This window comes from Trachypithecus francoisi, unplaced genomic scaffold (genome assembly GCF_009764315.1).
Source record: "Trachypithecus francoisi isolate TF-2019V2 unplaced genomic scaffold, Tfra_2.0 Lachesis_group20, whole genome shotgun sequence".
Taxonomy (NCBI): Eukaryota; Metazoa; Chordata; class Mammalia; order Primates; family Cercopithecidae; genus Trachypithecus; species Trachypithecus francoisi.
In genome coordinates, this window is record NW_022681466.1 from 33,838,099 (window position 1) to 33,862,831 (window position 24,733).

The window sequence follows — 24,733 nt, forward strand, 5'->3', positions numbered from 1 at the left end:
GAAGAAATCAAGCCAGGAATAGGTCCAGCCCTGGCCAAAGGTTTTCTCCTCATGACATAAGAATATTTAGTGGCAGCTGCAGGCTGATGATTTTCTACTAGATAGGTTGTGATTTTCTCTCTTCAGAAGCAGCATTTCATTTTTCTTGAGAAGGATGAATTTCTTCTATTAAGGAGGAACTTGACTAAGGTGACCTACTTCTGTCTTTACCAAGCAGAGAAGTGAAAAGCAGTTTTACAAGGCTCTTCATTGGGGGTTTCTGTGTTTCTTTCACAGAGATTGAGACAGTGAAATTGGCCCGTTCTGTCTTCAGCAAACTACACGAGATTTGCTGCAGCTGGGTGAAAGACTTCCCCCTCCGCAGGAGACCCCAGCTTTATTATGAGACATCAATCCATGCCATCAAAAACATGCGCAGGAAAATGGAGGACAAACATGTCTGCATTCCTGACTTTAATATGCTCTTCAACCTAGAGGTAAAGGGCACTTCCGGAGAGTCAGTGAGATTTTAAAGACAAAACAAACACCTTCATGGTCCTATTAGAAAAGGAAAACTTCTGATATATTTCTAATTGTATCTTTGGTAGATTAGAGTAGCGCTAAATGCAAAGTGGCACAAATTTGCAACAGAAAAGGAACTATTTTATGTTCTTTTGAATAGGTAAGGCATTCACATGGTTCAAAACTGGGAAAATAAAAATGTCTCTCTTATCCTTGCCTCCCAGGTACTCAGTTCCCTTCCATGGAGGCAAGGTAGTCTTTTGTGTCACTTTCCAGAGCTATTCTATAAACATATAAGCAAAAAAGAAAACGATTAGGCTGGGTGCGGTAGCTCACGCCTATAATCCTAGCACTTTGGGAGGCTGATGCGGGAGGATTGCTTGAGACCAGGAGTTTGAGACCAGCCTGGGTGACAGACATAGTGAGACTGTCTCTTAAAAAAAAAAAAGAAAGAAAGAAAAGAAAAGAAAAAACAATTAAAAAAAATTTCATCTCAATGAAGCTGTTTTGTAAAAAACCAAACAAAAAAACCCAAACTATTTCTATAGTATAATCAAATGGTGTATTAAGTTCTCACATTACTATGTTGCTGAAGCAACACAAACACAAAAGGAAGATTTAAGACTGATGCGGTTTATTTCATGTGATTTTCTTTTTAAAATCTTGGTCTCTGAGATAGGAAAGTAGCTGAAATTATATTTCATGAATCTCTGTATCTGACAAATTGGATCCATATGAGCCTTGGCAGCTTAATAACTATTTTCTTGTTATCTTTTTCTTTTTCTATTAAATGTATTATGTTAATGCAAACAGAAGTAGGTTTGTTTCCTTTGCCTGTCACTTGCCTCTTTTCTTCACTCAAGTCCATAACTTAAAAATTACAATGTAGTAATTTATACAAAGCACAATATTTCCTCTATTTAGCAGCTAAATTTAAATTTTAGCTTACTGTCAAGGTCTAATCAGCAATGATGGCAGGTTGGTAATTGGTGCTTATGTTATAAAGATAGATCAACTGATGTCTTTGTTTCTAGTAACATGGCCATGCAAATGTAACCCAGAAGGATTGTGTGATAAACAATCCTTGTATCACTATACCTACTTGAAGATTATACTCATATTTGAGGGCATTATTGTTGTTTGTTGACTTGATTGGTTTCTATTTTGCCTCCTAATTTCAAAATTAACCCAGAGGACTTAATTCAGAAAGGAGCACCTTGCTATAGTGAAACAGATTGTGGGAGCAATATGGCAACACATATTTAGAACCTAATAAATTTTCACACTCTTTGATCTGGTCATTTCACTTTTAATTCTTTATTATGAGAAAATAGAAATACAGAAAAGTCTTAGGCATATGTTTTGTTTGATATAAATGTTTTTACAACATTGTTTATAATAAATTGAAAATTATCTAAATCATGAAAGGGAATAACTATGATATGCTCATATAAGATGCATATTTTAAGCATTTATAACAATGTCTTTAAGTAAATCTTTGTGAGATGAGGAAATACCAATAAAAATGACAGGCCAGGCGTGGTGGCTCACGCCTGTAATCCCAGCACTTTGGGAGGCCAAGGTGGGTGGAGCACGAGGTCAGGATATCAAGACCATCCTGGCTAACACGGTGAAACCCCATCTCTACTGAAAATACAAAAAATTAGCCGGGCATGGTGGCGGGCACCTGTAGTCCCAACTACTTGGGAAGCTGAGGCAGGAGAATGGTGTGAACCTGTGAGGCAGAGCTTGCAGCGAGCTGAGATCACACCACCGTACTCCAGCCTGGGTGACAGAGCGAGACCCCGTCTCAAAAAATTAAAAATTAAAAAAATTTAAAAAATTAAAAAAAGACAAAAAGTAGGCTATAAAATATCATGCACATTCTGATCCTAATTTCATTTATATATATATATATATGTATGTATATATATAGAGATAGAGAAGACTGGTTATCTGTGTATAGTGGAATTATTGGTGATTTTCCTGTTATTAGTCTAAATTATCATACATTATTATAATATGAAAAACATCAGTGAATGTTTTTTGTTTTTTTAAAAAGAAGCTATACTTTTTTTATTTTTTAAAGAAATCCATTTGGCTTCCTTTTGTTTCTTCTGGTGCTATTTCGAATTATTTAAAAATGAGTACTGCTTTAGTAGAGATAGAAATACTACCTGTCAGGATTATTTCTATTTTTTTTTTTTTTTTGAGACAGAGTCTCACTCGCTCTGTCATCAGGCTGGAGTGAAGTGGCGCGATCTCGGCTCACTGCAACCTCTGCCTCCCGGGTTCAAGAGATTCTCCTGTCTCAGCCTCCCGAGTAGCTGGGAGTATAGGCGTGTGCCACCACACCCAGCTAATTTTTGTATTTTTAGTAGAGAAGGGGTTTCACTATGTTGGCCAGGATGGTCTTGATCTCTTGACCTTGTGGATCTGCCGCCTCGGCCTCCCAAAGTGCTAGAATTACACGTGTGAGCCACCGCGCCCAGCCAGTATTATTTCTAGAGAGTTGTTTAATCCTTTCTTAATGGCATTAAAGTTGCTAAATGAACTAATTGTAATGTGTGTGTTAGAGACAGGTTTCATAATATTTTGGTTACTATTCTATGAACATTTATATTTGGTACTTTTGTGAATGTAATATACCCTTTTAAAAGTAACTTTTTCAGCCGGGCGCAGTGGCTCTTGCCTGTAATCCCAGCTACTTGGGAGGCTGAGGCGGGATGATCTTTTGAGCCCAGGAATTCGAAGTTACAATGATCTGTGATCATGCCACTCTACCCTAGCCTGGGTGACAAAGTGAGACCCTGATTCTAAAAATAAATAAATAAAAATAATTTTTTCAAAGTACAGATATACTTGTTATTTTAGTAGCCCTTCCAAATCCCCATGAGACAGCAACTCGTCCCTGCCTAACATGAGAAAACTACATGATTCGCTTAAGAATCAGTGATAGGCCTGGACTCTTCCAAGGCTCTTAGAGCCTAGGAAAAAGAAGTCAAAAGACTTGCAAATGAAAATTATTACATATTTGTTGCCTGAAGGGAGCTCAGGACTCAGTGCGAGTTCAGTGCGTCGCAGATCTTATAAGTGAGACAGATCTGAGATTTAAACACTTGAGCAGATGATAAAGCAGCAAACTGCTTAATTGTTGATGTGGAATCTTATGATTAGACTTCTTTTGTCAAGACAAAGCACAGGGTTGGAAGATCCTCCTCTGGCAGTTGCCTTTGCAAGGAAATGTGAAACTAAAATCTTAGACCATGGGGTGAGGCAAAGTGGTCAGCCACACAGGACATTTGAGCATCTGATGTGGTTCAAGTTTGGTAAACTAGTTTAGAGATGCTGTGCTATTTATGGTGAGAATGCAGTGTGACTGGGAATGATTTATGGGGAAGGTATTATAGTTTAGAAGTATGTTTATGCTTTCATATCTTTATATATTTTAAACTTGAATTTAACTGGCCTTGTGTCGGAAGACCAGATATTTTCTATTGTTCTCAGGTTCTAATTTTGCTATTAAAGTACTTTCATTTTGAAAAAAATCACTCAATCTGGAGCTGCTTTTGTTCAATTCCTTCTCATACCCTACCTATTCCCCCTCCCCCAACTTGTAACAGCAATTTTGAAGCAAATGTACGTGGGTGGTTTCCATGGTACAAGACAACGACTTTCACGGAGAGAGGGCACTTCAGCTTGAACTAATTGGGCATGACGTGTTCCAGTGTTCTGGTGTGTAAACACAGACGCCCTAATATTGTAGGTATTTCAGCAGTTGATCAGGCATGTTAGAGAAGGAAAACATTTAGTCTCATTATTCCAAATGACAAATGCAGTGGAGGAGAAAGGATGGGCAACAATGATGCCAGGAGATTGGTTCATTTGAATCATGCTGTACCCAACTCCCTTAACTGTTCTGTGTTTCTGTTGACAGGACCAGGAAGAACAAGCTTATTTTGCAGTGTTTGATGGCCATGGGGGAGTAGATGCTGCTATTTATGCCTCCATTCACCTCCACGTTAACTTAGTCCGCCAGGAGATGTTCCCCCATGATCCTGCTGAGGCCCTGTGCAGGGCCTTCCGGGTCACTGATGAGCGGTTTGTGCAGAAAGCAGCCAGGGAGGTATGCCCCTTTCTCATAAATTCCAGCTAGAAATGCACTGGCTGAGCTCAATTTGGTCTGTGTGGTTAAAGGGCTATTTAGATTTTCTCTTTCTGGGCAGACATTATCCAAATTGTATTCTTGACTCATAGTATTGGATTCTGTTGTAGTTCTAATTCCCTCCTCAGGAATAGTTTCAAGGGGTACAATGATGTACTGTATAGAAACTCTCGGCCGGGCGCGGTGGCTCAAGCCTGTAATCCTAGCACTTTGGGAGGCCGAGACGGGCGGATCACGAGGTCAGGAGATCGAGACCATCCTGGCTAACCCGGTGACACCCCGTCTCTACTAAAAAATACAAAAAAAAAAAACCTAGCCGGGCGAGGTGGTGGGCTCCTGTAGTCCCAGCTACTGGGGAGGCTGAGGCAGGAGAATGGCGTAAACCCGGGGGGCGGAGCTTGCAGTGAGCCAAGATCCGGTCACTGCACTCTAGCCTGGGCGACAGAGCGAGACTCTGTCTCAAAAAAAAAAAAAAAAGAAACTCTCAAGCTGTAATTTTCTGGATTCATTTCTGTAATAATTGCTGGATTTGGCAGGTGAGTTTCATCTTTCTTTTATTCACCATTGCCTGTCAGGTTCACACCAGGACCATCTCTCTAAGCAGACTCTTGCTGACAAGATCTGGATATGGTGAATAAAACAATGGTCTAAAAAAGAAACAGAAACTGGGATTACTTCCATACATTTGGTTCTAAATGGGTAGGCAGTGTTTTGCTGTGTATCTCTTGAGGGAAAATTTGCTTGGAAAGGGTGAATCCTTAAATGATCCTTGAGCTGATTTTTCTCTTAATAGGGAGAAAAGTCAGAGCTCATGTCCTACATTGCGAAGGTTAATCAGACCTAAGTTTTTTTACTTTGGATAAATGGCAAGGACTCTATATTAAGGTCTAAAAGTAAAAAAAAAAAAAAAAAAAATCTAATTATTGTTCTGGGTATTGGTACATAATTAACTACAGTATTCTATATTGAATTTCTAACTAGGGATGAATAGAAAGAAAATAATTTCTAATTTTTAAAAGTAATTACAGAAGTAGATAGACAAAAAATAAGACTCCTGCACTGTGACTTAAAAAAGAGTTAATGTTTAAGTCAAAAAAAAAAGAGTTATTTATTATTATTATTATTTTTTGAGATGGAGTCTCGCTCTGTGGCCCAGGCTGAAGTGCAGTGGCGTGATCTTGGCTCACTGCAAGCTCCGCCTCCTGGGTTCACGCCATTCTCCTGCCTCAGCCTCCCGAGTAGCTGGGACTACAGGCACCCACCACCTCGCCTGGCTAATTTTTTGTATTTTTAGTAGAGACGGTGTTTCACCATCTTGGCCAGGATGGTCTCAATTGCCTGACCTCGTGATCCACCCGCCTCGGCCTCCCAAAGTGCTGGGATTACAGGCGTGAGCCACTGCGCCCGGCACATTAACTCTTTTTAAAATGGGCTTGGAGAGATCAGGGTAATCATTTAATCCATTTTTTTGATAGCATAGTTATGCTACAAGCAATAATGGGGCTTGGAATTAATGAAACAATAATTCAGACCTATTTGGTATTAAGAAAGAGAATTATTCTTAATCTCTCCCCTCCAAGTTTGGATTAATATGCAAATCCAACAGTAACCAGTAGAGTCCACACAAAGAGGTGTGCTGGAGAATAAAGCTGCTCTTGACCTCAGAGCTCCCAGTCTCTTGAGGACCTGTGTTCTGCTTGGCTCTGCCTCTCTTGAAGCTGCGGGCTTTTATCATCTGATTTGAGGACAACAGCGGGCCCCTGAGAGGTGACCTGTAATCACCAATGTGAAACAAAGAGAATCACTCTGTCTTCTTTATCCTCTATTCTATTCTTTTTCCTCTGTCTTCTCAAAATTATGTTTTTTTTTTTTTTTTCTGACCATGTTTACCTCATTTGTTTCGTCAATGACCCTTGTGTCTCTCAGTTCTGTCAATAGTTCTGAATAATTTAGGTTTGTCTCAGCAGCCCCTTTTCTCCTTCTTATGCTTCCGTGTGCTGCTAACCGCTGGGAAGAAAGCAGCTATTCCTGTTGTGAAGCAGCCCTGCCTCCTGTTCTCTCCAGGGCATATGCACTGAAGTGTGTTTATCATGTGTTCTAGGGGCTGAGTTTTTGAACATTCTGTGTGGGAAGACATTTTATTGGTGGGTGAGGATTTATAACAAACTTTCCCTATAGAGGGGAAATGAGAAGTTGTTTTTCTCATTGGATACAAGAGGCCTTTTACCACCCCTGACGCATTGGTTCTAATTTAGGCCAGGTCCTTAGTAACAGAAAGTCATGCTCATTTGGTGGTGACTCATGTCAAATGGGAATGTCATTTTCGTATAGTAGGATCAAGAGCTTTAAGTACAGTGGTAGCTACCGCAGTGAAATTCCAGGCTGTTAGTTCTTTATGCAATGTTCCAAAAGCAAAGGCCTCTAAAAATACTGTCGGGAGGATATTTTTTAAAGGTATAAGCATCTTAGTACTCCAGGGAACGTAAGCTGTCTCTTGGCTCCTTAGCTTAATTTCCAGAGATTAGAGCATCTGTTGTGTACCAATCATATGTTTTATATATCATTTCGTACAGCTAGGACTCTCCCACTGAACAAATATGATGTCAGTAATGAAATGGAGAGCAGAATATAGACATTTTTACTCTGAGGATTGGTATAGAGGATTTGGTGCTTGACTGGGAGGAAAAAGAATTTCAATTCTGTTTTATGTACTAATAGTTACCTGCCCTTGGGCAAGCCACATAACCTGCCATAGTTTTCTTATCTGTATTTAAAGTAGAATTGATAATCATCCCCGCACTGCATATCACAGATCAGGGGGACTTATGTGTGTATATATATATATAAATACATACATGCATATAAAAATGCATTGAGACAATTAATTATTGTATATGTGTGAAATTCCATTATTAATAGTATAGCTCCCAGCTGAAAAGCTTATATTAATTATAAATTGCTTCTCAATAAGAATGTCATATCTATTTCTTTTCACTGAGTCTAGTTTTATTTAAACTATTTTCAGAGCTTAAGATGTGGGACCACAGGAGTGGTGACTTTCATCAGAGGCAACATGCTACATGTGGCCTGGGTGGGTGATTCCCAGGTTATGCTTGTGAGAAAGGGTCAAGCTGTTGAACTAATGAAGCCACACAAACCAGACAGAGAAGTAAGTATGGTCTGTTTTAATAGAGCCCATGCTCTAGTTATTACTTTAGATTTTCTAGTTATTGATTAGGATTCACTTACTATTTTTTTTTTTTTTGAAACGGAGTCTCGCTCTGTTGCTCAGGCTGGAGTGCAATGGCGTGATCTTGGCTCACTGCAACCTCTGCCTCCTGGGTTCAGGCGATTCTCCTGCCTCAGCCTCCTGAGTAGCTGGGACTACAGGCTTGCGCCACCATGCCCAACTAATTTTTGTATTTTTAGTAGAGACAGGGTTTCACCATGTTGGCCAGGATGGTCTTGAACTCCTGACCTCAGGTGATCCATCCACTTCGGTCTCCCGACGTACTGGGATTACAGGCGTGAGCCACTGCACCCGGCCAGGATTCCCTTAATTATTACAGTTATTGCTATTACATCAGCAACTGTGCTCACCCTCCAATGGAGAAACAAGGAGAATCTTTTCATGAGCTGATGAGTATTATATCTGTTGTTTACTGTTAAAGTGAAGGAATAAATCCTGAATCCAGTTATTTGCTTCTTTTTATTGCATTGCTGTTTAGGATGAAAAGCAGCGAATTGAGGCCCTTGGAGGTTGCGTAGTCTGGTTTGGTGCCTGGAGGGTGAATGGAAGTCTATCAGTCTCCAGAGCTATTGGTAGGAAAAACAAATTTTTGTTTCCCCAAACTGTCCTCTTCTAGCTCATTGTCCTGTATTAACTCTGATACGGGAAACCTGAGATGATAATTTATATTACCAGAATGCTTACTATTCTTTAAAATAATAATTGGATGTCTCTTTTAATTGTTTGATTTAGTTAAACCTGTACATTTATATACTTAAATTCCATTGTTGAAAGAGAACTGCCAGGCGCAGTGACTCACGCCTGTAATCCCAGCACTTTGGGAGGCCGAGGCGGTTGGATCACGAGGTCAGGAGTTTAAGACCAGCCTGGCCAACATAGTGAAACCCTGTCTCTATTAAAAATACAAAAAATTGGCCGGGCGCGGTGGCTCAAGCCTGTAATCCCAGCACTTTGGGAGGCCGAGTCGGGTGGATCACGAGGTCAGGAGATCGAGACCATCCTGGCTAACACGGTGAAACCCCGTCTCTACTAAAAAATACAAAAAAAAAAACTAGCCGGGCGAGGTGGTGGGCGCCTGTAGTCCCAGCTGCTCGGGAGGCTGAGGCAGGAGAATGGCGTGAACCCGGGAGGCGGAGCTTGCAGTGAGCCGAGATCCGGCCACAGCACTCCAGCCTGGGCGACAGAGCGAGACTCCGTCTCAAAAAAAAAAAAAAAAATACAAAAAATTAGCTGGGCATGGTGGCGGGCACCTGTAATCCCAGCTACTTGGGAGGCTAAGGCAGGAGAATTGCTTGAACCTGGGAGGCAGAGGTTGCGGCTAGTGGAGATCGCACCATTACACTCCAGCCTGGGTGACAGTGCGAGATTCTGTCTCAAAAAACAAAACAAAACAAAACAAACAAACAAAAAAAGAGAACCATATCAAGAAATGTAGAATTTCCTAGTTTCTATACATTTTAAATTTCATGGAAGCCTTTAAACATTAGTACACAAATCTGCTTCAAACCACAGTTGGGGCGGGCACAGTGGCTCACACCTGTAATCCCAGCGTTGTGGGAGGTTGAAGCGGGCAGACCACTTGAGCCCAGGAGTTCAAGACCAGCCTAGGCAACGTAGTAAGACTTCATCTCTTAAAAAACAACAACAACAACAACAACAAAGGCAGGGCACAGTGGGTCACGCCTGTAATCCCAGCACTTTGGGAGGCCAAGGCGGGCAGATCATGAGGTCAGGAGATGGAAACCATCCTGGCTAACATGGTGAAACCCCATCTCTACTAAAAATACAAAATATTAGCTGGGTGTGGTGGCGGACGCCTGTAGTCTCAGCTGCTCGGGAGGCTGAGGCAGGAGAATGGCGTGAACCCGGGAGGCGGAGCTTGCAATGAGTCAAGATCGCGCCACTGCACCCCAGCCTGGGCGACACAGCGAGACTCCATCTCAAAAAAAAAAAAAAAGCTGGGCATAGTGGCTTGTGCCTGTAGTCCTAGTACACAGGAGGCTGAGGCGGAAGGATTGCTTGAGTCTAAGAGTTTGAGGCTGCAGTGAGCCAAGATTGTGCCACTGCACTCCAGCCTGGGCCAAGGGAGAAAGATTCTGTCTTAAAACAAAAACAAAAAATCACAGTGTTTCTTATTTCATTGCATTTTGGGTCAAATCAGTATTTTCCAGAGAATGGAAGCCTTTCTCCATATTTTATCCATATTTATTTTGTTTATATATTTCAATGAATTTTAAAATGACATAAATAACAGAATAAGTTGATAGGAAAAACATCGTGCTTTTTATATGAAAACTACTTTCTGTATGTGGAATACAGTCATTTGTCAGATAACCCTGGGGTTTCAAAGAACCGTATATCCCTGGGACTTAAATTTTTCAAAAGAAGGGGAAAGTCAATGAAACTCAGTCTAAAACATAGAGATTAAACAGCTAAGTTGGCTGGACAAAATGCAAGGGTGTTAGTTCAAAGAATTAAGCTATTTCTATCTTTGTCTCACTTTGGGCCCTGGGTTTATTATTTTAGGCTTCATGGCTTAGCTTCACTTCCTGTTTTTTTAAAAAAGAATAAGTCAATATGTATATCTATATGGGTGATATGTACATTACATGTATACTGCAGCTTTTAATCTCTGCTTCCCTAAAGAAATGAAGTAATTAGACATGGTTGAAATTTACATCTAGTCTCAAAATTTAATCATTACCAAAAAATTCCAGAACCTAAAGAAAATCTGAAAGGATTTAGCTTTCACCACTGATTTGAGTTCCTCCCACTCTTTGGGAAGGTGCTGGCAAGCTGTGAAGTGGCCCAAATATGAGCAGAAAGCTGAAAGAGAAATAGAGAGCTAAAAGAGTCTACAAATACCTCCTGAAAAATTGAGAGTTGGCTTGACCTTAGACTGGAGGGAGTTATTAGGAACTCTAGAAAAAGGCCAAAAAGGGGAAATTTCTCATTTCTAAAATATACCCTTCTATGGAATTATTATTATTATTCTTGGTGGGGAAAAGTCTTTATCATGCACATTGTAGGTTTAACAGGACCCAACACCCATCAAATGCTATCCTTGACTGAAAATCACTGAACCAGAGGACTATACTATTTGTGGAACCAATTTACATTAATAATCATTATATAAGTGCTTGAGTGGCCAGTGAATTAGGTTGACAGCTCAAACCAAACACCTGCTTCGCCTGATCTGACCTGTCTTTGTCAGAGGACTGAGGATCATCTTTAATGCTTTTACAGAACTTACTAGAGGATACCAGCCTCTTCTTCTAAAAGGTAAAACTAAAGATGGGAAGAATGTCCCTTAATAAGTGACAATCTCAGAGAGAAGGCTGGGTGTGGCAGCCAGCACTGTGGGAGGCCAAGGTGGGAGAAATGCTTGAGCCCAGGATTTTGAGACCAACCTGGGCAACATAGTGAGACCTCATCTCTATTTTATTTATTTATTATTTATTTATTTATTTATTTGAGACGGAGTCTCGCTCTGTCACCCGGGCTGGAGTGCAGTGGCCAGATCTCAGCTCACTGCAAGCTCCGCCTCCCAGGTTTACGCCATTCTCCTGCCTCAGCCTCCCGAGTAGCTGGGACTACAGATGCCCGCCACCTCGCCCGGCTAGCTTTTTGTATTTTTTAGTAGAGACGGGGTTTCACCGTGTTAGCCAGGATGGTCTCGATCTCCTGACCTCGTGATCCGCCCGTCTCGGCCTCCCAAAGTGCTGGGATTACAGGCTTGAGCCACCGCGCCCGGCCCTCTATTTTAATAATAAAAAATAATCTAAGAGTGGATAAGGGAGACTTCATACATGGAGTGACTTTTGAGTTGAATGTGGAGGATAATGTGCTGGGAAGGAAATCCCTACACAGGTAGAGGGAAGCATAAATGCACAGGGGTTTGAAAGGGCATGGCATGTTTTAGGAAAAACAACAAGTACAGAAGGTTAGAGCAGAGATGGGAGTGGTAAGAGATTAGCGGTGTTGGTGCCAGATTGCGAAGGGCCTTATGTGCAAGGCTAAGTAGTCTGGACTTTACCAGGTGAATACGCAGAGGGGCCACAGGGTCAGATTTGTATTTATAAAGATATTTGTATGGAAGCTGGGCTAGAGTAGAAACAGGCTGGCTGGGAGACATTCAGAGAGTTTGTTACAGAGATGAGGAGAGCTAAAAAGGGATATGGAGGAGGGTATCAATTTAACTGATGAGACGGATTGGTAGGTGGGAAAACCTACTAATCAACAAACAATCTGGCACGCGGGAATAGGCAGTAACATAAAGGAGCAAGTGTAGATTTCATTTCTTGGGCAGTTTGATGGTGAAGGGGAGAAAGGAAATAGTGTGGTGGTTTAAGGCAAAAGCTGATTCAGGAAAGGGTTCCCTTTTATTTCTATTTTTAGGATGAGGAGATTTTAGATTTAAGCATGTTTGTAGGAAAAGGAAGACAGCAAGTAGAGGAGAAATTGAAGACGAGAGAGAAGCTGGAGTCCTAGGGAGACAGGACCAGCAGCACAGGCTCACTCTTAGGACGGGAAAAGGACACTGCTTACCCCGAGAAAATGGTAGCCGATATGGGGGAATCGCTACAGATTACACAAAGAGAGTGTGTGTGGCAGGAGTGGGAGGCGAATTGAGAAAATTCAAGCCTGATCAACTTGTCTTTGAAGTAGGAAATTAGGCCATTTACCAAAAACCAGTAGCTTAAGTGGATGAGGGAGTTGAAGAATTTGAGAAAGAATTGGAAACCACATGGAATAAAATAGGGGGCTGCAAAAGGACAAGAAAAAGGACTCCTGGGCAGAGTTCAGCTCTACTCAGGAAAGAAATGATACTTAAAAAATGAAAAGGTTTTCAACAGTTTCTCCCCATGAGCCCTTCTGACTTATGATCCAAAGTTGACAGAAGCATGATATGTTTCCTAACATATGGAGAGAGGAGGCTGAAGACAAAAGGATGTTGCCATTTCTACCATGAAATGGATATTCATGCCCTCCTACCAAATTTGGGGGCGAAATGTCATGAATGTGACACCCAACAGTAGAGCAGGTGAAAAGCCAGAACTTTGGCAGCATTTTCTCTGTGCAAATCTTTGTATGTTCTGTTCCAAACTAACAGTTGCAGTAGTCTTTTAATTGAAGCACTAAAACAAGATTTTTGGGAACAGTGTGACTCAGATCACATTTATTTTTAGAGGTGGAATTCAGAAAATAATAATGATGATAATCATATAGTCAGGTAGAGTAGGGGATGGGAACTTTAGTAAATTGATGAAGGACACTGAATCCATGTTGGATTTTATTTATTTATTTTTAAATATCTCTTTTAAATTTTTGCATTTTCTGCTTAAATAGATTGAGTTTTGATGAGCTCTAACAGGCTATGGAGGCACCATAGCATAGAAGTGAAGTTGACTAAATCAAAAGCATGCTTGGGAAAGATGGTTTTGACTCCTGTAAGAAATAATCAATGAGGGCTGGGCACGGTGGCTCATGCCTCTAATCCCAGCACTTTGGGAGGCCGAGGCGGACGGATCACAAGGTCAGGAGTTCAAGACCAGCCTGACCAACATGGTGAAACCCTGTCTCTACTAAAAATACAAAAATTAGCTGGGCATGGTGGTACGTGCCTGTAATCCCAGCTACTTGGGAGGCTGAGGCAGGAGAATCGCTTGAATCCAGGAGGTGGAGATTGCAATGAGCTGAGATCGCACCACTGCATTCCAGCCCGGGCGACAGAGCGAGACTCCGTCTCAAAATAAAAAAATAAAAATAATGAATGAATGAAGGGAGAAGAGCCTAGATATGAGTAAGATGAGAGGGTTGTATGTTTGTGAATGGAAGGAGTGAAATGAACGTTTATAACATCGAAGACTAATTTCTTACCTAATAGATATACTAACCCAGGTAATTATATTAAGTAATTATTTGTTGTTCTGTGTATCTAATCATGCAACCTGCTGGATAGGGCATGTGTCCACACTGGTTCTAGCAGAGTTATCCATAGAGTTCCTAATGAGCTTTCTAGCCTATTTGAGGATTAAACAGACATGTAAAATGTTGGAAAGAAACTTTTTTTTTTATTTGAGACAGCCGTCCTCTGTCGTCCAGGCTGGAGTGCAGTGGCGCAATCTGGGCTCACTGCAACCTCTGCCTCCTGGGTTCAAACGATTCTCCTGCCTCAGCCTCTTGAGTAGCTGGGACTTCACATGCACGCCACCAGGCCTGGCTAATTTTTGTATTTTTAGTAGAGACAAGGTTTCACCATGATGGTCACACTGGCTTCAGACTCCCGACCTCAAGTATCCTCCCGCCTTGGCCTCCCAAAGTGCTGGGATTACAGGCGTGAGCCACTGCGCCTGGCCAACTTTCTTGGGTCAGAGAACCCATACCAGATACTAGAAATAATGAATATATAGTCAGATCACTCAAGTGAGTTTATCTTCATTTTAATCTTCCCTGAGTCAAAAAGTTTGGTTTTAGTGCAATGGAAAGGATAGTAATTGATGAGAGTTGTGTAAGTGACAAATAGAAGAGCTAGGATTTGGACCCAGGCAGTCTGACTCTAGTGCTGGTGTCCTTAACCACTAAGCAGTATGCCACTGCTATACAGTAAAGCCCTTTGTAAATATCTGGAGTTTAGTTCTTGGTTTAATAATACTATGTAATGATGATTTATGATACCCTACTCTAGGAATTATTGCTCAGTACCCTGTGTTGTTTTGTTTTTATTTTTTTGTAAAGAAGTGAATGAGAGGCCAGATGCGGTGACTCACGCCTGTAATCCCAGCACTTTGGGAGGCCAACGCAGGCAGATCAGCTGAGATCAGGAGTTCGAGACCAGCCTGGCCAATATGGCAAAACTCCGTCTCTACTAAAAATACAAAAATTAGCCAGGTGTGGTGGTGTACACCTATAATCCCAGCTACCCAGGAGGCTGAGGCAGGAGAACTGCTGGAACCTGGGAGGCAGAGGCTGCAGTGAGCCAAGATTGTGCCACTGCACTCCAGCCTGGGCAACAGAGCAAGACTCTGTCTCAAAAAAAAAAAAGAAGTGAATGAGAGCCGAGTGTGGTGGCTCATGCCCGTAATTCCAGCACTTTGGGAGGCCAAGGTGGGCAGATGGATCATTTGAGGCCAGGAGTTCAAGACCAGCCTGGGCAAGATAGCATGATCCTATCTCTACAAAAAAAAAAAAAATAGAAAAATTAGCTGGGCGTGGTGGTGTGCGCCTGTAGCTACTTGGGAGGCTGAAGTAGGTGGATCACCTGAGCCTGGGAGATTGAGGCTGCAGTGAGCCCTGATCGCGCCACTGCACTCCAGCCTGGGTGACAGAGTAAGACCCCGCCTCAAAAAAAAAAAAAAAAGTGAATGAGAGTCCCTTGTTGTAGTCATAAGCTATTTAGTTACCTCATAGGCTAAGGACCCTTTGGCTGTGCTCTCACAAAGTATCTAAAGGAATGTAATCAATGTAAACAATGAATGGATTTGGAAGTGCTCTGGATCTGAAAATCCTAAATGACCAATTATCTCAGTAGTCTGGTGATAGAAACTTAGTTTAGTGTGGGCTCAAGGTCTGCAGTCTTGCTCCTACCCCAAGCACCCTACTCTCCAACTGCACATTACTCCCTAACAGTTACCTCTGCCTTTTTTATCCTGTTCCCTCAACTGAGACAACTTCTCTGCCTGGTGATAACTAACTTACCTTTCAGGACCAGCTCAGATGTCATTCTGTGACAGGACGAGCTAAGCAAGAAAAGGAAGACAGAAAGGCCCAGAAAGACCTTGAATTCTCACAGTTGTTAATAAGCGGGGAAATGCACAATAACAATAAAGACGGAAGTGGGGTGATGATCAGAGCCATATGAAGAATATGGCAATCTCTAAATATGAGAGAAAAATGGCCATACATTTTGTCTGTTCTTTAGAAGTTACGGGTAAAAGCACCATTAAAAAATAGAAAGCTGGCCGGGCGCGGTGGCTGAAGCCTGTAATCCCAGCACTTTGGGAGGCTGAGACGGGTGGATCACGAGGTCAGGAGATCGAGACCATCCTGGCTAACTAACACGGTGAAACCCCATCTCTACTAAAAAATACAAAAAACTAGCCGGGCGAGGTGGCGGGCGCCTGTAGTCCCAGCTACTCGGGAGGCTGAGGCAGGAGAATGGCGTAAACCCAGGAGGCGGAGCTTGCAGTGAGCTGAGATCCGGCCACTGCACTCCAGCCTGGGCGGCAGAGCGAGACTCCGTCTCAAAAAAAAAAAAAAAAAAAAATAGAAAGCCAAGTGGGTTGGGAATCAAGAAAACTGCATTCAGCTCCCATGTGTGAGGGCTTGGGTCAGCCACATAACTCTTCCTGGCTTAAGGGAGTTAGACTTGATTTATATAATCTCGTGTAACTCAAACCTTCCTTTGTGCTCGCAGCATGAAACTATTTATTGATTTCTAAACAGGAATAGAACAAAAATGATTTAATGAAGAGAATGATCAGAGCTTTGGTTTGTTTCTTTCAATGTGAACTTGTTTTCAAATTTCAACTAAATCAAAACCACCTGCAAAAGAACATATCTACTAAATCAACCACGTTTTTCTACATAGTGTACTGAATTTTTCAGTACAGCAACAAACTTAGATCTGACATTGTTGTTACACTCAGCTAAGCCTAAATCATAGCCAGAGGTGCAGATTCAGAGTCTAAGCTAGGTAAGGACTTATGCCCAGTAACTTAGCAATTATTTAACTGGGAGTAAGGAGTAAGCAGATCTGATTACCAGAGAATTTAAGTATTTTGTCAAAAACTATTTTATAAATTCTTTCCAGTCAATTCAGTTCACAATCCAGTAAATTGTGATCAGAGTCATGGCATTGGTCATAAACGTTCTTAGCATGCAAGGTAAAGCAAAGGCTAATGATGCCCCTACACTCTGCTTCCCGCAGGAGATGCTGAACATAAGCCATATATCTGTGGGGATGCAGATTCTGCCTCCACTGTTCTGGATGGGACCGAAGACTACCTCATTCTGGCCTGTGATGGCTTCTATGACACCGTGAACCCTGATGAGGCAGTGAAAGTTGTGTCCGACCACCTGAAAGAGAATAACGGAGACAGCAGCATGGTTGCCCACAAGTTAGTGGCATCAGCTCGTGATGCTGGGTCAAGTGATAACATCACGGTTATTGTGGTATTCCTGAGGGACATGAACAAAGCTGTAAATGTTAGTGAGGAATCAGATTGGACAGAGAACTCTTTTCAAGGAGGGCAAGAAGATGGTGGGGATGATAAGGAGAATCATGGAGAGTGCAAACGCCCTTGGCCTCAGCACCAGTGCTCAGCACCAGCCGATCTAGGCTATGATGGGCGTGTGGATTCATTCACTGATAGAACTAGTCTGAGCCCAGGGTCCCAAATCAACGTGCTGGAAGACCCAGGCTACCTAGATCTCACACAAGTAGAAGCAAGCAAACCTCACAGTGCCCAGTTTTTGCCACCAGTTGAAATGTTTGGTCCTGGTGCACCAAAGAAAGCCAATCTTATTAATGAGTTAATGATGGAGAAAAAATCAGTTCAGTCATCATTGCCTGAATGGAGTGGTGCTGGAGAGTTTCCCGCTGCTTTCAATTTGGGTTCAACAGGGGAGCAGATATACGGAATGGAGAGCTTGTCTCTTGTCTGTTCAGGGTTGGAAAATGAACAGTTCAAATTCCCGGGAAAGAGAGTTTCTAGATTGTCTCATTTACGCCACCACTACTCAAAGAAGTGGCACAGATTCAGGTTTAATCCAAAGTTTTATTCATTTCTCTCTGCTCAAGAGCCTTCCCACAAAATAGGCACTAGCCTGTCCTCACTTACTGGAAGTGGGAAGAGAAATAGGATAAGACATTCTCTGCCATGGAGGCAAAATAGTTGGAAAGGGTACAGTGAAAACATGAGGAAGCTCAGAAAGACTCATGATATTCCATGCCCAGATCTTCCTTGGAGCTATAAAATAGAATAATTTTTCTTTCAAGTAGGTTAGCTAGGTCTCCCCCAATAAAAACACCACTATCAGAGTAGAAACAAGGTAGACATTTCTAAAACATATGTGCTTCATTATGAATCCATGGATGGCTCAATTCTTCAATGTAAATAGATCTCTAGGAAACTCAAAGTACAGTGTTTGCAATCTAAAAAAAAGTATTGGCAGTTTCACTTGCAAAATTACACACTGGTCCCTGTGATGTGTCTCGACACCTATATAAAACCCCCTTCCCACCATCCCTTCATGTCACTAGTGGAGGCTTTCGAGTTAGTTATTTCAGTCAGGATATACAGTGTTGAAATCTCAATGTGGTTGAAATCTGGTCTGATGTGCCTAATATGTCTATGGAAAATTTAATGCTAAATTAAATTTGGTTGGGAAATGTCCCTCAAAATCCTGGGCACTATGAAGGAACCCCCTGCCCCCTAACCTTTTTGGGTAGGTGAAAGACTAAAAGCCATATGGATTTTAACGGACAATAATGAAAGTGGTAAATCAGTGTAAAACTGTCATATTCTCAGACTTGTGAGGCGGTTTATAGTCCGAAAGATTTATGGATTTTTTTCCTGTAACATAAAAGACTATGAACTTTTTTTAATTAAAAAATATTTCCTAGGGCTGTAGTTATTTGGGAGTTTCATAACCTGTTATGGTGCTTTTGGTGGAATTTTTATTATTTAGCATTTTAGGAGACCACTGTCAACTGGTTTTAATCTATGATGCTAATGTGTTTTCCACTGTACCCTCATCTCAGGAATAAAACTGATTTAACGGAGATGATGTCAGGTACAAATACACTATAGAGTCAAAATGCCATTTACAAAGAAAATCGAAAGCATTTCTGTATTTTGTCTTTTTTTTTAGTTCAGACAGCAAAGGCATGTACCACTATAAAATAAAAAGTGATTTTAGAGAATGAAAAATGCTACTTTTATCTTCTCTAAAATTATTTCCCCCAAGGGAGTGAAGTAATCAGCATGAAGGAGGCTGAAAGTATTGCCTGAAGTGAGCCCAGAAGCCACTGAGAATGCAGATGACTGACAGCCAGGTCTGTTTAGTTGTAACTGGAAGACACATCAGTGTCCTGCTTACATGTAGCTTCAGACCGCAGAGAGAGGACACGTGCTTCTCATTTCAATATTGTATTTGATATTTTGAAACTGTCTTTTTGCTATTTCTGCAGTTTCAAGCCAGAAGCATGTTGTCAACTAAAGACAACAAATAAACTATCAGATTCATTCATTAAGTGAAGCAGCCTCTGATCCTCTGAGAATCACGAATGTCTTGGTGTTACCCTGCCCTAGTCAACTGCAGACCAGCCTGGCCAATGCCCACGGGTGGCACCTCTGGAGTGCTCACTCACAAGGGTGAGCGCTCTCGCTAAGAAGTGTCCCCCACCTAATCATGTGTTTAGAGGATAGTACATGCTCCCCAGGCCCATAACAGAAAATCCCTGAATTTTAAAGACATAGATGACTGGCATATTTTGGGTACCAGTAGAGCTATATCAAATAGACAAAAACAGCTTCACTTTAGCAATGATCACATTGTTAATCTACAGATTTTATTTTTAAAAATTTGGATGTAAGTAGAGACTTTCAGTATTTGTTTTCTCTTGATTTTGAAGTCATTTCTTCTTCTCAAGTCTGTGACAAATGGTTGAAAAGGAGTCAGCATGGCCCCAACTATAGCACTGGAACCTTCATCATTCTGAGGCTTTGCCCTACACATGGTCCTCACTCATAGCTGTCACTTTCTGAAGCCTAGATCTTGTTAACCCATCAGGTGCAGTGTCAGTTTCAAATCAAATTATCTAAGAAAACAAGAAAACAGAGGCAGCAGACTATTGGTACACATTATAGTCCAAAGTGCTTAGTGAAGTAAAAAAAAAAGCTTTTTAAAATTTCTATTGTTGTCTATCGGTAATGCTTTTGATCAGAATGAAGAAGGTAAAGGGAAAAAGTTTCACACGCTAGGCTTCCTCAGTGGGGAAGAAAACGGCTGGGCAAAACGGGGACAAACAGACCCATCTTTAAGGGTGTGGATTTTGTAGGTCCGACTACACAGCAGTGTTAACTCATTTCTCATGCCATTAGCTCTCTAGAAAATAAAGCAAAGTAGTTCTAGTGTGGTCATTATAAACCAATATTGTAAAAAATAGCAACTATTCATTTGTTCACAACATGCATATTTATAGAGTAGTTAGGTACCATTTGTAAGGTAAATCCTTTAAAATTCTATAATACATACTAAAATAGTGGTTATTGGTCTGATATATGCTGCTCTTGGTTCTACAAACTAGATAAAAAGCAGTGCTTTGTGAAATGCAGTGTTGTATCTTAACGCCACTGGTGATAGGAAGTAGTTCCCTTCAGTTTAAATCCTGTGCCCTTATTTGCTGCTTGCTGACGTAAGCAATAAGTAACCCTCTAACTAATGGTATCTACATATTTCTGTAACTTGTATTTAATGATGGTGTATCTGGTGATTGTAAAAATATTAGACAGATATAAAAGTATCTATATAATACATATAAACTGTTAATGCTGAGGTATAGTCTGTGAATTATGTGTTTTGTATTTTTATTCATTGTGTAATTTAGTGGTGGTGAAAGTTCTACACTCAATCCTTAAAGAGTGGCAGTATCACTTTTTCAATTTAACATGGTCTGCATCAATCTGTTTGCCTGCTAAACAAGTTTTGTTAGAATAGGAAATAGTAAAATAAATCCAAACAAGAGTGTAGTACTGGTTAGGGAAACAGACTTCAGGTCACCAACTGAAGTCATTACAAACTCCTTGTACATTCACTGTGAGTTTCAAAGGGACTCAGTCCCCAATTTAAAGGTTTCCTTTGTTCAATTTCTAGATGTGTACTTTTGAGGGATATGAGGTTAGGCAACACTACAGCAACACACACTGGGGCTACTAATCCCATTTAGGTCTGTACTAAAGAGGATGGGTAGAAACTCTTATGTATATACCTTTTCTTTACCTAGAAGTGCCATCCATTGTCCTTGAATTATTATGATTAAAGTTACTGTTGCATTTAGGAGGCTCCTTGAAAGTAACACCTTTTCCAAGGACGATGGCAACAATGTCAATGTCAACACTGAGTCTAATTTTGACCACATTTATAGTGGTATAGTGTCAATACTGCATTTTCATGACAACCACACTCTACTGTTGAACACTGTGCCAGTGAGAAGTGCAACATCCAGTGGGCAGATGAAAATGATGCATGGCCAAGTTCAGTGTTTACAGATAAAACTGCTATGGTTCAAGTACTTCCCCATCAAATCCTTGCTAAGGCTTTGTGGGAAAATGACCTAAATTATTGTTTTAATTTTTAAACCTAATTTATTCACTCAGTGAACATTCTTAACTAAGCAAGGCTCTAAAAGGGAATACTATAGTTTTGTCCATACTTTGATACCATTTTTCTTTGAATCATACGTTAGTAAAAGAAATTTTTTTCACCTTTGAAAATCACGTGATGTTAAAGGACAAATGCCCACTCTTCTATTCTGATCTGCAAATAGCTTAAATGTCTCTTGCAAAACAAAGTAAGATACTGCCAGTATTATAACACAATGATTTTCCAGACAAATGGTATGGTGTTGAAAAACAATTGTTACTTCCTGTAGCAGCATTTTATCTTCTATTTTGAAGACTATTTATTGTACTAATTAGAAAACATGAAATAGGACAGGGAACTCCAGACTGACAAAGCAGTTGTTTTTGAAAAGGAAATAAACTTTGATGAATTAGATAATCCAGATACATCATTGTAAACTCTTACTCTAGGTGCTCTTTGGTGAGAGACAGGCTTTGTTCTCTTGTTCATAACATTTCTCTGCAAAGAATTCTCTATGGAGTGAAGCGAATGAAGTCAATTATTTCTTACCAAGTAAATTCATCAATTCACAGATCTGCTCTACAGCTAACTTTTGAGTTCAGTTGTAGTCATGAGTGATCCTTCATATTTTATTACAACTGTTCATTCAGGTAAGAAGTATGTTGAAATTTTGCCAATTAATAAAACCCAGCAATTTAAAACCAGTAGTCATTTGTCTTTTTATTTAAAGGAAAGGTAAGTTATTTAGTGTTTAAATTTGTGTGGATTCCTTCAGAACTGGGAAATAAAATCCTCAGATGGACGTTTTCTTAAGTTTGGAAGCTTGGAACATTTAAAAAGATTTGCTAAATGCTGCTGTAACATTATTTTACCCCAGAAGAGAGGTATTTAGCCTTATACATGTTCTCTTCATGAGGTGAACTGCGAGGAGAGGGAGCGGTGTTAGAATCCTAAAAGAGAAGAGGAACTGGACCTGCCAAGGACTAAGCGGTGGGTCATCAAATCTCCCAACTACTTCATTCTTAGAACTCTGCATCTAAGCAAGCTTTCCCCTTTCGCTTAGCCTCTTTGAGTTTCAAGCTAGAAGAAAGTAAGGAAATAATCAGGTGAGCTGTGGTGGAAAGCCTCCCAAGGATTGCTGATAAGTGAGTAAAGGAGATAGAGACAAAAAGAATGTGGGGGAGGGAAGTCACTTAGGACACCTGCTTCTGAAGGGAGGGAACTGACCTTACAAACGAGTCAACCTTGTCAATACACTGCACTGTTCTCCTCCTCCCTACCAGTAAGGCCTTTACAATTAATTTTACATAGTTTCAAAAATCTTCGATTCCTAATTCCCTAAATTCATTTAGTCCTTGGCATGACTTTATATAGAACCAAATGAAGCAACAATTGAGGAAAAAATAAAAGGTGAAGTTTTGAAAGAATGACATATTTGAAGGGCTTACTAAAGCAGGGAATGACAGAAAAAGAACATTTTGATTAAAAAGTGTTACACTTGAAAACATTCCCTAAAATATAGTATTATTTAGATCAAAAGGAACACCTCTTTCTGAAGCAGCAGCACACAGCAAGACAGAAGGGAACCACTAGGTACGGTAAAATCATTTGAACATCATAGAAAACCCAACTTACCAAATTATCAGAAATGGCTGTCTGTGCCGACAAGCTGCATAACTGAGCATTTCCCCCACACCCGCCCCCTGTTGCTGTCAGGGTGCATCATTTCCTTTCCTTTCCTTCTTTTGAGATGGTTTCATTCTGTCACCCAAGCTGAAGTGCAGTGATGTGATCCTGGCTCACCACAACCTCCGCCTCCCAGGTTCAAGCGATTTTCCTGCCTCAGTCTCCCAAGTAGCTGGGATTACAGGCACACGCCACCACGCCCAGCTCATGGTAGAGACGGGGTTTCACCATGTTGGCCAGGCTGGTGTCGAACTCCTGACTTCAGGTGATCCACCCTCCCACCTTGGCCTCCCAAAGTGCATCATTTTCTTTTTCATTGCAAGGTTCCATCTTTTTTTTTTTTTTTTGAGACAAAAGTCCTGCTCTGTCACCCTGGCTAGAGTGCAGTGGTGCAATCTCAGCTCACTGCAACCTCTGCCTCCCAGGTTCAAGAAATTCTTGTGCCTCGGTCTCCCAAGATGCTGGGATTATAGGCGCGGGCTACCACGCCTGGCTTTTGTATTTTTAGTAGAGACCGGGTTTTGCCATGTTGGCCAGACTGGTCTTGAACACCTGACCTCAAATGATTTGCCTGCCTTGGCCTCCCAAAGTGCTGGGATTTACAGACGTGAGCCACCATGCCCGGCCCCATCTGTCATCTTAACAGCAATTAGTAAAGAACATTTTTTCTATTGTGCTTTAGGGAACCTCCCTTTGCTTGGCCTAGGAATAACCTTATGGAAGATCCCTTATTTACATTTCAAACGTCACATTCTTTTCTGAGAGCCCCAACTGTTGGCTTCAGAAGAAGCGCTCTTCCCTGGGCAGTTGGTTGAGCTGCCTCTTATGCGGAGCTGTAGGATGCTGCCCCAGTCATGCAACCTCCAGATGAGGTGTGTCTTCTCCTCATTGTGCAAACAAGGGCCCTCACACACAGGTTCTATTTGATTTTTATAATCTTGCTTTAGGACCAGGGAAACAAATGTGAAAAACTGTCAAGAATGATACACATTTGGAGAAGCCATTTTCCAAATGAGTAACTGGAGTTTAACTAAAGATGAAAAAATTGTCCCTGCTAGTCATTACATTGAGTAGTATGACAGCTACAGGATTAGGGGTGGCCAATTAAGCCAAATCGAATTGCTACGGGCTCACCAGGTCAAATGAAACCCAGTGGGATGTGAGTGTATGGAGCAGCCTTTCCCAAATGCACACCAGGAAACACTGACTGACCTGAAGGTCTCGGGCAAGGACTCTGGCCAGCAGGGTCGGCAGAGCAGGAATGGAAAGGAGACTCCTGGTCAACATGCCAGGCAGAGAAAAGGATTTTAGAAAGAGAGCAGCCCGTACAATTGATGTCCAAACTACACTGTGGTTAATCTTATCATTTGCTCTTAAGCATCCCTAGGGAGAGTTCTAAAACTTCTATAAATCTAGACTATGAAGGCATGTATTGGTAGATGTGAGAATGAGAGGTAGAATGAGGAGAAATCTAAAAATATTACCACATAAAGATTCAAATGAATATGCAAAAAAGAAAATAGCTCTTGGGGTTTTCTATTTCCCAAATTTCTCTAATCTTATCACCTTTATAATTTAAACATTAAAAAATTTAGATAAAAAATTAAAAATGGCTCATGATTTTCTGAAGTCTGGTTTTAGAATTAATTACACTCATGTTTTACATTCAATAAAATGTGTATTTTACATATATATATATTTAAATCACAGCACTTCCAGCTTCCACTCTGGGATGTAGGGGTAGAAGGAGCATTTCTTCCACC

General features: G+C 41.0%; 2 protein-coding genes across 6 annotated transcripts in view; one reads left to right on the forward strand and one right to left on the reverse strand.

The window, feature by feature from the left end:
* The window catches only part of PPM1E (protein phosphatase, Mg2+/Mn2+ dependent 1E), a 233,411-nt gene extending 211,426 nt beyond the window's left edge, over positions 1 to 21,985 (forward strand). The window contains exons 3-7 of the mRNA XM_033183687.1: positions 277 to 476; positions 4,439 to 4,627; positions 7,692 to 7,835; positions 8,395 to 8,488; positions 16,846 to 21,985. Of these exons, the coding sequence (XP_033039578.1) occupies positions 277 to 476; positions 4,439 to 4,627; positions 7,692 to 7,835; positions 8,395 to 8,488; positions 16,846 to 17,903 (1,685 nt within the window). The 3' untranslated portion in view covers positions 17,904 to 21,985. The remainder of the gene's footprint in view (positions 1 to 276; positions 477 to 4,438; positions 4,628 to 7,691; positions 7,836 to 8,394; positions 8,489 to 16,845) is intronic.
* The window catches only part of TRIM37 (tripartite motif containing 37), a 128,095-nt gene continuing 122,831 nt past the window's right edge, over positions 19,470 to 24,733 (reverse strand). For 4 of the 5 annotated variants that reach the window (XM_033183683.1, XM_033183685.1, XM_033183681.1 and 1 more), the window contains one exon: positions 19,470 to 19,740. In XM_033183683.1, coding sequence (XP_033039574.1) covers positions 19,737 to 19,740 — 4 coding nt within the window. In that variant the 3' untranslated portion in view covers positions 19,470 to 19,736. The remainder of the gene's footprint in view (positions 19,741 to 24,733) is intronic. The other variant, XM_033183680.1, reaches the window with a different exon arrangement.